Consider the following 12,203-nt stretch of genomic DNA (forward strand, 5'->3'; position numbering starts at 1 on the left):
TCAGTATTTACTCAGGAAACTGCCACAGTGTCTAGGGAAGCGAGGCAAACAACAGCAAGGTCGTGGAACCTATACAGATTAAAGAGGAGGAGCTAGGTGTTTTTAGTCTTAAAGCGAATAAAGGTAGATAAATCTCCAGGGCCTGACAAGATAATCTCTTAAGCCTTAAGGGAGACTTATGCAAAAATTACAGGGGCCCTGGCAGATATATGTAAAAGGTCCTTAGCCACAGGTGAGGTGCCGGAGGATTGGATGGTAGCTTATAGGTGTCCCATTGTTTAAAAAAAGGCTCCAAAAATAACCCAGATTATAGACCATATGGTCTTATATCAGTAGGCAAGTTATTGTAAAGTATTTCAAGACATCAGATATACAAGTACTTGGATAGTAAGGGACTGATAAGGGATTTTTAATATGGCTTTGTACATGTAGGTAGTGTTTGACAAATCTTGTAGACTTTTTTGAGGAGGTTACCAGGAAAGATCATGAAGGAAAGGCTGTGGATGTTGTCAATATATAATTTAGAAAGGCCTTTGACAAGATCCACAAGGGAGATTAGATATGAAGGTTCAGCGCTCAATATTCTTGGTGAGCTAGTAAACTGGATTAATCATTAGCTTTATGGAAGAAGCCAGAGAGTATTCCCTCTCTCTGGCTGGAGGCCTAGGATCAGGTTGGAGAAATTAAATCCAACCTAGGTTCTTTGTTGTTTGTTATCTATATCAATTATCTAGATTTAGGGTGGAAAAGCTGGCATAGCAGTTAGTGCAACGCCTTTACAGCACTAGCGATCGGGACCGGGGTTCGAATCCTGTGCTGTCTGTAAGGAGTTTGTACATTCTCCCCGTATCTGCATGGGTTTCCCCTGGGTTGTCTGGTTTCCTCCCACCGTTCAAAACGTACCAGGGGTGTAGGTTAATTGGGAGGTGTAGACTCGTGAGCCGAAAAGTCCTGTTACAGAAAAAGAAATGATAATATGGTAAAATGGATCAGCAATTTTGCAGATCATACAGAGATTGGAGGTGTTATGGACACCTGCAGAAGGATCTGGAGCATCTGGAAAAATGTGTTGCAAAATGGCAGATGGAATTTAATGCAGACAAGTGTGAGGTGATGCTTTTGGAAGGACAAACTAAGGTAGGATGTTATGTTATGTTAGGATTAGGACAATAAACGATAGGGTTCTGAGGAGAACAGAGAAATGGGAATACAAATACACAATTCCCTGAAATTTGCATCTTCTGTAGATAGGGTTGCAAAGAGAGCTTTTGGCACATTAGCCTTCATAAAAGTATCATAGGAGTTGGGATGATTTGGTGAGGTTGTGCAAGACATTGGTGAGGCCAAATTTGGAGCATTCTGTATAGTTTTGGTCACCTAACTAGAGGAAACATATCAATAAAATTGAAAGAATACAGAAAAAAAATTATTAAGATGTTGTTCAGACTTCAGGAACTGAGTTAAACAGAAAGGTTGAACAGGATAAGGCTTTATTCACTGGAGCATAGAAGAATATGAAATTTGATAGAGGTATACAAAATTTTGATGTGTGATGTTTGATATATAGATTGAATGCAATTTGGCTTCATCCACTGAGGTTAGGTAAGATACAAACCAGAGGACATGAATTAGGATGAAAGGGGAGAAGTTTAGGGGGAACATTAGGGGAAATTTCTTCACACAGAGAGTGGTGGAAATGTGGAACAAGCTGCCAGCTAAAGTGGTGAATGCGGGCTCAATTTTAACATTTAAGAAAAATGTGGACAGGTAGATGGATGGAAAGAGTGTGGAGGAATATGGTCCAGGTACTGGTCAGTGGGACTAGGCAGTATGTTAGATCAGCACAGACTAGAATGGCTGAAGGGTCTTTATTTTGTGTTGTAATGTTCTACTGTTCATTGGTATTATCCTTCTCTCTCTCTCATTTTAATACAGATTTTAATGACAAGCAGAGACAATAATATAAAAATACAATTCACTGAGCCAAAGAATATTTCCTGGATTTTGAAAACTTGTCTTGTATACAAGTAGATTGAATTCATCTGGTCCGTGTTAACTCTGAATTACACCAGTTAATTACAGAAGATGCCCTCAAATCTAACAAGTTATCAAGAAAAGCATCATTATATTAATTAAAACAAAAATACAAGCAATGGATTTATAAACTGCACCAGATTGAAACCAAACTACTTCATGGCCTCAAACAAGAGAAAAAAGAAACAGCATCATTGTTTCAGGTCCAAGACTTCATCACCTGACTGAACGATAAAGCCTTGGAAAGGGGCAGATACTGAATCCAACTGCAAGAAGATCATTAAACACAAAGCACCAATTTTACCTACAGTAAAACCTGGTAGCTATGGGGATTGGTAGATGCCAAATAAGTGTATTTTCAGGTTGCTGGAGACTGGTCTTACGATGCCTAACATACACCTGCATTAAGAATAAACAGTTACATTGAACAAATTTCATTTGCATGAATATATAAACCTTAAAACATTTTACTTTATTTTCAATCACATTCTTTGAAAACATTTAACTGTCACTGCATATGCAGGTTCCTCCCCCTCCATGGAGCCACCCAAAAGACAAACAACAAACTCTCCCAAGTTTACAGATAAAACTTCTGACCAGGGCAACTCTGAGTAAACAGGGATAAGGAGATACTTTAAGAGAGTCACCGCATTGGTGAAGATACCATTTTATTGAAGCACAACTTTATTCAAACAGATGCTATGAGCAAAGTATGATCAAGGCACTCCTCTGGCTGAATATTTGCTCCCAGCTTCATCAAAGATTCAGGTATTACTTCAGAAAAAATAAAACTTTTATAATTTTAAACTTGCTCATTTTTTTAACATATTATTTTATTCTATTTTAATTTTTTTTCATCAATTTTTTTTGCTTGAATTCCAGATACCTGGCATTTTACTGTAATTGGCCACAAAAGTCACAAAACAGAGATGAAAATATTTATCATACTCAAGCATATTGTTATATATAGGCCTGAAACATCAAAGAAAGCAGATTTAATAGTAACTTACAAAGTGAAGAATAAAGCAAAAGAAAAATCTGCAGAATTATGAGGAGAAGGAGTCTGAGGGCAGCTCCTTGAGAAAGCTGGCAATGAACAGCCTCATGTGATACAAGCCATTAAACAAAATCAAAAACTGTCACCAAAGTACATTACTACCTTCCCAGAGATTAGGCAACCATATATACATACCATTGTGGTCTGAATTTTATCTTCCACAAACTTCTGGACTAATGCAGGAAGGTCCTCACTAAATGATATCCCAGCCTGTGATGCACAAAAAGATTTATTCAAATGGTTGTTTTATTAATTTCAAAGTTTTGTAATAATTGAGTTGGAGACATGGTATTAACTATGAATTCTACCCTCTGATTTTGCACTACTTTTTAAAAAATTTTCTTCTCAGGTTCTTTAGGTTTGTCTTAACACTTATTTGGGATGTATTGTATTCACGACAATTCTGAAAGTGGGGAAATGCAAATTCAGATCATTAAAATATTATAAACTGCTTGTGGCAGCAATAAAAAGCTAACCAATCTAATCCACCTTCCAGCCAAAGATCCATTGGGGTGCAAATCACAGAACACAACAGCACAGAAAACAGGCCATTTGGCCTTTCTAGTCTGTTCCAGAACATCATTCCACTAGTATCCAATTTATCCAACCTAAGAGTGAGCCCACATTTATCACATCAGATGGCAGCTCATTCCTCATTAACCCTCATGTTTTACCTAAACTTTTCCCCTTTCACCCACAAGCCATCTCCTCTTGTATTTATCTCTCCTAATCTAAGTGGAAACAGCCTACTCGCATTTGCTCTGTCAGTATCCTTCATAACTTTGTAAACTCTCAAAGTGCCCCTCATTCTTCTCCACTCCAAAGAATAAAGTCCTAACCTATTTAATCTTTCCCTATAATTCAACTCCTGAAGGCCAGGAAACATGCTAGTAAATCTTCTCTGCACACTCTTTCAATTTTAGTCATATCCTTGCTGTAATTTGGTGACCGAACTGCACACAATACTCCAAATTTGGCCTCACCAACATCCTATACAACCTTACCATAACATCCCAACTCCTGTGCTCAATGCTTTGATTTATGAAGACCAAGATGTCAAAGGCTTTATTTACAACCTGGTCTACCTGTGATGCCACTTTCAGGGAATTATATATCTGTATTCCCAGATCTATTTGTTCCTCTGCACTCCTCAGTGACCTACCAGTTACTGTGTATGTCCTACCTTGGTTTGTCCATCCAAATTACATCTCACTCTTGTATGCATTAGATCTTCAAGTACTTGTCCAAGTATTGCATAAATGTAATACTGTCCAAATATACAACCTCAACCACAAATTCTACACAGATTTTGTGATTTGAATGAAGTTTATTCATATCATCTTCCCTCTAATATTTCTAATTACCTTAAGCCTAAGTCCCCTTGTTCTTGACCCCAAGAAAAGTATGTCCTTCCTATTTACTCTAACTAGACCCTTCAAAATATTAGACATTTCAATTGTCTCCCCTCAACCTACATCTGTTGTAATAAAAATAACCCCTGCTTATCAAATAATTAAAAAGCAAAAACTGCAACATTGGGAAAACAAACAAAAACTAAGAATAATGGAAATAGTGAAGGTGAGGGTTAATGTTTCAATGGTGATCTTTCAAAATGGCTCTATCATATCACGACAGGTCCAAATTTTGTATAGATATAAAAGACAAAAATTTCATTTCACAAAACTTGACAAAAATATATAACATTATGAGAGGCATCGATGTTCCATTCCTGGTACTATATTGAAGACAAACTTGTGCAGAAGTATAATACTATACATAAGTCAGTCACAGTGATATAACTTTACATCTTACATACTCCCATCCCCATGCATGCACCAAAAGACTGAACAATATCCTAGACCAGCCAGTCTCAACATTCTTTCAGCTATGCACCCCCTCCCCCTCCCCACCCCATGGCTCTGCTCAAAGCATATGGGCCCCCTTCCCTGTGAAGTAATTAATTTTTGGATTCTTCTGTACTTCTCTCCGACTGACAACATTAAAAAATTAAATATTTATGTTACACAACATGAAAAGAAAACAATCCTTTAACTTAAATATGCTGTGGCCACCAGGGGGGCTGTAGGGACGCCGTTGAGAATGGCTGCCCTAGTCTCTGAGCAATAATGACCATTGACGAAATGTAGAGAAACTGAAAAAACTACCTCCAGGTTCACGCAGCCATCTGGTTCGTTTAGTGCATCTGGAGCAAGAGAGAGCAGACGGTGGAAAAATCAATTCAGAACAAAAATATATTGCATGGCACTAACCGCAACAAGATATGGTACAGTACAATTACAAAATCCAATATTCACAATACAATATTTATTTATATATATGAATACTTGTCCTGCTTGTGTATTGTTCATTTGAACATATGTGTATTATGTCCAGTTGTGTGTATGCATGTTTTACACCGAGGACCAGAGAACACTATCTTGTCAGGCTGTACTTGTGCAATCAGATGACAATAAACTTAACTTGACAAAACAGTCAGCATGTCTTTATTGGATGTTCTTTTAATATTTACCTGTAAATATTGCTTCTTCTCCATCCATGTACATATTTGCACTTCAAGCAGGTCAACACTATGATTAACGCTATACCCTTGAATATCTTGCATGGTTTCTTTCATTAAGGCAGTAACTGAACAAGGGTAAAAATCAGTACAATACTCCTCTGGAACAATCAGATGCAATATAAACAGCAAGCAACAGCAGGCCATTTGGGCATCAGAGATATCTCAGCTGAGTTTGTCGATATAAAATGAATTTCCATCAGGGCTCAATAGATATCCTGAATAATTTCCTCTGTTCTACCAGTTCGAAAGCAGAAGACAATGTTACCATCCTGATCTTGCCACAGCTAAAACTAGTTCATAACTACACCAGGGAACAAAATACAACTATGCTGTAACACACCAGATGATCAGGATCTATCTGAGGCTAAAACTTGTACAAAATCAAAGTGTAGACTGAACATAGAAATCTACAGCACAGTACATGCCCTTTGGCTCAGCGTTGTGCCAACCTAATAACCTACTCTACCAACTGCCTAGAATTTCCCTATTGTGCAATTATCCATTTTTCTCAGTTCGACATACCCATCTAAAAGTCTCTTCAAAGATCCTATTGTACCTGCCTTTACCACGGTTGCCAGCAGTACATTCCATACACTCACCACTCTCTGTGTGAAGAACTCGCCTTTAAACAGTGACCTTGATGTTAGCCATTTCAGCACTAGGGGAAAAGCCATGATCAATGACTCTAATATTTAATAGTAACACAAATATTACTGATTTATACAATTATGAAACTGAACTTTCTTTTAACTTGAGGTTTATTTTTATAAACTATTAATAAGAAACCATAAGCACAGGAAACTGCCTTCAGGCAAATCTCATTTCCTAGCCCTTGGTCCAAAGCACTGCAAGAGATGAATCATTCAGGTGCATAGGTTCCAGACACTCCACCTCTCACCAGATCATGCCTCCCAGATGCTGTGCCTGCCAGTGCTAAATGTTAGAGGCTGAGATAGTGTCAGCAAGCCCACCCACAGTGGGTGTGAGCAGAGCATAGGGAACAGGCAGTGAAAACTGAATCTGCACCCACTATACTCCCCATTGGTTCTCCAACATCTCAAGCAACCAGAGGCTTGGTCAGTGATTCCATTTTTCTCCAATTATCAGAGGTATTTGAAAGTGGACAAATATTGAAAAGATAAAAACAATGAAAAGCAGGTTTATTTTAAAAAACTTGAAATTGTTATTAATTTAACCTATTACATTATGCTGAAGTGAAAGAAACAGAAATTTAAGTACAAGAGAACAAGTGACCTTTGTCAAGCTGACAAGTTCTCTACAATGCAAACGCACAGATGATGGCAATGCAGAGCCAACCAGCAGACTGCCACCCAGTTGTCATTTTGCCAGTATCATACTCTGAGCCAAAGGTTTTCACAAAAATTCTAGAGCCCTTCTACCAAACTACCAGCTGTAATTGTGTGGTGCTGGCTCGTGAGCTGGAAGGGCCTGTAATTGTGCTGTATCTCTAAAATTAAAAAAGAGTACCAATTACTTGGGTAATTGTTGATACCGTGAAATAGCAACACCTACTCCCCCCTGGTTTCGGCCCAAAAATTGCACTTTTTCATTTGGCCTAGATCACCCAATTATCCAAGCTCCCAATGCCCTGGCCACCCACCCATCCAAGCTCCCAATGTCCCAACCGCCAATCCTTGCCTCAGCCACCCCCAAATTGGACCCAAAAAAAATTGGTCCAAAAATGTTGACGATTACACAGAAATTAAATTAAACTACTATACATCATTGCCCCCATCATAGGTTCAAAAGGACCTTTTATTGTCAGGTAATAAAACAAAATTACACAATATACTTAAGGCAAACAAAGAGTCACTATGAACATTGCCTGACACCCCTAACAATAGAAGAGAAGCAAAAGAGTCCCTCCAGAAACAATGAGTGGCCATAGATTCACCTCCAGCCCTCCTGCAGCCTCTGAAACTACACAGACTTCAGTTCAATCTATCTAAATCCAAACCTCCAATACAATCAGAAAACCTTCAGCACCCAAGGGCATTTGGGAGCCCTTCTTGTCCTCAGCACCTTTTTGAATCCTGGTTCCGATACCTGGTTCCTATGCGTCAGTCTCCAGCAGTCCACAGCCTGGGTGAGTCCCAACTGTCTACGGCACACATGTCAAACTCTGGCCCGCGGGCCAAATTTGGCCCGCGATATAATTATATTTGGCCCGCAAGATCATATTAAATATATATTAGAGTTGGCCCGCTGGCCGCCGCGCCAGTATAGCGCATGCACACTGAAGGTGAAAATGAAGACGCTGGAGGTGTGGAGGGATCTCAGAGTCCCGAATCCCGGGGATCGGAGCGCCGCACTCAGCCCGCCCGGCTCCCGGACACACAGACGCGGCTGGAGTTGGGGACCATCCTCACTGGGTTTGCGCTTCAGCGGCGATGCCGGACCGAACGTCTCGTTGGCTATGCCTTCCCCCTCGCTCTGTGCGCGGCAGACCCTGCCTCCCGCTCCTTTTGTTGGAGACGAGCCCGGCGCCGTGAGATCGCAGTTTAATCCCTCTCCAACCATGGGAGGGGGGTGGGAGCAACACGCTCTTCTCAGCCAATTCCTCCACCACCCCGGACGCCGGCGTTTCAACAGGGGGTTCAGGTGCCTTCGTCAGGCGACCGACCTGTTGGTCCAAGACAAGGGGAGAGCGTACAAACTCCACACAGACAGCTCCTGAACTCGGGTGAACGTGGAGCTGCGACCCCACATTCCACATCAGGACTGTGTATAAGATTGGGACCAGTGAGACGGAAGCTTATTTTGTTCCTGTGATTTAAGCCTTTCTTGGGGTGGGGGGGCTCCTTCTCTGACCACTTGCCTAACAATTAACCTAATCAGATGTGGAGTTAACACAAAACAACAGTTCTCAATCTTTTTCTTTCCACTCGCGTCCCTGTGCCATTGGTGCTCTGTGATTAGTAAGGGATTGCTTAAGGTGGTCTGTGGGTGGGAAGAAAAAGTTTGAAGACCACTGCTTTAATCATCCCTCATTGACTCGTCATGTGCACGGTTTCAGAACGCTAAAGGAAATGGGCCAATGACAATTTTTCTCAAGCAAAATATTTCAGTAACAATTGGGTCTAGAGCAGTGATTCTCACCCTTTCCTTCCCACTCACATCCCACCTTAAGAAATCCCTTACTAATTACAGAGTTCCGATGGCATAGGGCACACATGTCAAACTCTGGCCCACGGGCCTCCGCAAGATCATTTCAAAAATGTATTAGAGGTGGCCCGCTGGCCGCCGCGCCAGTATAGCGCATGCACAGTAATTCAACAAATCCCAGAATGCATTGGCGTCAGCCTGCTAATCTCCTCTGTTTACGTTGCAGGGTCTCACCGTGGACTCTGGTTTTGGGGCCTGGCTGGTGTCAGGGGAAGCCAAGGCCGCTTCCCAGCGCCCGGAACCGGAGGCCTCGGGCCTGACCTCGCCAGGACAGTTGCCCACTCCCCCTCCCTGCCACAGGCCGACCCGTGACTCACGGTGACGGGGCCGCTGATCCGCCGAGATGCCACCCTGCAGCGAGAGCCGATGCCCCCGCACTGTCGTTGTCCAACCCAATCGCCCGCAAACCCTGCCCTCCCGCACACAGGCCTGAGTAAGGATTATGAACTTTAATCTCAGGATAAAACGATCTTCCAATAGTTTCATGTCACAGTGATAAATATATTCCTGGTTAAAAATGGTCCTGCACCTGGATACAAGCTCATTAGGCATAAAACTTGAAAAGTGTGTAAATCAAAGGATATCTGTACCAATGGAAAAAGGGCATGGCAAATAACCCTGCTAGAGTTCATGCCCACAATCAGTCACCCATTTGATTGTTTCAGGAATCATGTTATTCTCCCACATTCTCAATAGCCTTCAGATTTTACTATTCGACAGCACACTAGCAACATTTGACAAATCCTCTATAGAGAAATATTATTTATTGAATATTTTATTTCTCATTTGTTAATGCTTCTGAAAGAGTCTATCCAAAACTATTATTAAACATTTATTTTAATAAGAAAAAGTTTAACATTACATATGTTGAAAGAAGAGAAAACATGCAGATGTTGTTGAAAATTTTCAATAAATATTTAGTTCGGCCCTCGACTTAGCCCAAGTTTTTAATTTTGGCCCTCCGTGAATTTGAGTTTGACACCCCTGGTCTACGGCCTGTATGGATCAGCGCTGAGCCCCTTGCTGGTCTGCTTCCCTGGTCACCATTCTATAAGGTCTTCTTCTCAATTGAGGGAGGGAAAAGGTTGTTCTCCCAGAGTCTGGTACCTTGGGCCAGTCCGCTGATCCCCCGGAGTCTACAAGCCCTCCTGCTACGTTACCCAGCATATGTGCCGTCATCTTGGACTCAGGCCTCCGTGGTTGCAGGATTTGTTTTTAAAAAACAATCTGTTGGCTCCTTTAACAGGCTCTTTAAATCCTATATGAAGCAATTGGAATCAGGATCAGGCAGAAGGACCATGCAGACAGCACTGTGTCTCCACACCCGCTCTTCCAGGTCTGCACCAGTGCCAGCGCTGTCGCTACAGCAGCACCGCCTTCTTGCCACAAGATCCAATATTATTTTTACTGGGAGATAGAGGAATTAAACCTAAACTAAAATTGAATATGTATCAAATAAAATTAGTTTAAAAAATGCCATGGCAACAGCTAGAAAATGTATTGCTATAACTTGGAAGTTGGATATTGATTTGAGAACAGATAGATGGCATGCAGAAGTTTGGAGTTGCATTTCACTTGAGAAAATATCATACATTTTGTGAAATATGGAACCCATATTTATGAACTGTTGGTATTAAAATTTTAATGAATCTTGAATATTCCTTTTCTCTTGTAGGTCTCTATAAATATATATGTAAGTTTAAAAGTATTGGAAAGTGAAGTACTCCTGTTGTGGTTTGCTTGTCCCTCTTTTTTTTTAAAGTTTGTAATTTTTCTTTATTTTGTATTTCTTTACTTTATGTTTTATAAATTTAAAATATTGTGATGTTTGTTCAGTGGTTTTATATTAAATAAAATATATTTTAAAAAGTAGGTTTCCAGAGATCTGCACAACATTGTGGGACAAAAGGCCTCTTCTGTGCTGTAATGTTCCAATAAAGACAATCAAAATCTGTTTTTGATAATTCTAAAAAAAAATCATAGCTATTACCCCAGCTATCTCTTCTCTTATTTCCCATAGCACCCTGCCCCAGGGACTTAACAATCTTGATGTTTTTAAAAAGATGCAACACTTCCACTTCCTTAATCTCCGCAATGTTGAGCACAGAGACATGTTCTATTTCGACCTTACCCTGATCAAGAGCCTTTTCTCTTATGAATACTGAGGCAAAGTATTCATTTTGGACCTCCCAAAACCCTCTGCCTCCAGGCACATGTTGCCTCTTTAATCAGCCCCACCTTTATTCTCGTCATCCTTTTGATCTTCACATACACAGAATGCCTTGGGTTTCTCAATCCTACATGCCAAGGCCTTCTCATGCCCCCTTTGAGTTCTCCTAAGTTCTTAAGCTCCTTCCTCCCTACCATATATTTCTCATGAGCCCTGTTTCCTATATCTAATATATGCTTCCTTCTTCCTCTTGATTAGCTGCCTCACCTGTTTCATCAGCCACAGTTCCCCTTTCCAACCATCGTTTCCTTGTCTCAGTGGGACAAACCTATGCAGAACCCAGCAAAAGTGGTCCCTAAACTTCTTCCACATTAGTTATGTGCTTTCACCCTTGAACATCTGTTTCCAATTTGCTCTCACTCATTCCTGCCTCATTCCCTCATAACTATCCCTTTCCCACTTAAAAACAGACAAAATGGGAAAGTGTCTATCTTTTTCCATAGCTATGCTGAAGCTAAGAGAGTTGTGGTCACTTTCACCAAAATGCTCCCCACTGAGAAGTCTGTCACCTGACCAGGTTCATTACCCAGAACTAGATCCAGATCTAGCTGAGTTCTTGAACACAACCCAATCCACTGGCTCAAGGCAATCCTATAACCCTTCCTTAGTCTCCTGCAACCATCTTCGATTTGTCCTAATCTCTGGAGCTTCACTGTGGAAGAAATTTGACAATGGAAGGATACTGTAGATGGCAGAGTAACTCTTAAGGGGTTAATGGAATGATATAAAAGTTGTTTGTGAGAATGGAATGAGACAGCATCTCTGGTCCCAGGTGCCGTTTGAAAAGGAACAGCTCCAGATAATATTCTTTCTCTTCAGAGACTCTGATTGCATTATGTTCTTGTCATTTCCTTCCCCTTTCCTCTCGTAACTCATTCTGCTAACTTCACAAACTAACTTGTTTACTTCACTGTATAAATTTGAGCTGTGCAACTGTGTAGTTCAGAGCTGAGCCCTGGCTGAGCCCTGACTGCTCTTCGAGATATCGCGCCCTAATAAACTCTTCCAAAGCGTTGCCCTGGTGTTAGTAGTGAAATTCTTTCTCCGCAACATTCACTCTTTAGGCCATCTGTATGTGGTAGCAAGGACACCACCAAACTGAGTTCCTAAGAGAG

General features: G+C 40.9%; 1 protein-coding gene across 18 annotated transcripts in view; it reads right to left on the reverse strand.

Moving 5' to 3' along the window:
• The window catches only part of pnpla7b (patatin-like phospholipase domain containing 7b), a 496,626-nt gene that overhangs the window by 464,442 nt on the left and 19,981 nt on the right, over nucleotides 1-12,203 (reverse strand). For 16 of the 18 annotated variants that reach the window (XR_011356222.1, XR_011356233.1, XR_011356243.1 and 13 more), the window contains 2 exons: nucleotides 5,257-5,294; nucleotides 3,227-3,301 (listed from right to left, as the gene is read on the reverse strand). Coding sequence is in view for 7 of the 18 variants with exons in the window: in XM_069933113.1 (XP_069789214.1) it covers nucleotides 3,227-3,301; nucleotides 5,257-5,294 (113 nt within the window). In the remaining 11 variants the exon portion in view is untranslated. Of the gene's footprint in view, nucleotides 1-2,342; nucleotides 2,429-3,226; nucleotides 3,302-5,256; nucleotides 5,295-12,203 lie in introns of those variants that run through there. The other 2 variants (XM_069933164.1, XM_069933174.1) reach the window with 2 other exon arrangements.

This window comes from Narcine bancroftii, chromosome 1, assembly GCF_036971445.1.
Source record: "Narcine bancroftii isolate sNarBan1 chromosome 1, sNarBan1.hap1, whole genome shotgun sequence".
In the NCBI taxonomy this organism is placed as follows: Eukaryota; Metazoa; Chordata; class Chondrichthyes; order Torpediniformes; family Narcinidae; genus Narcine; species Narcine bancroftii.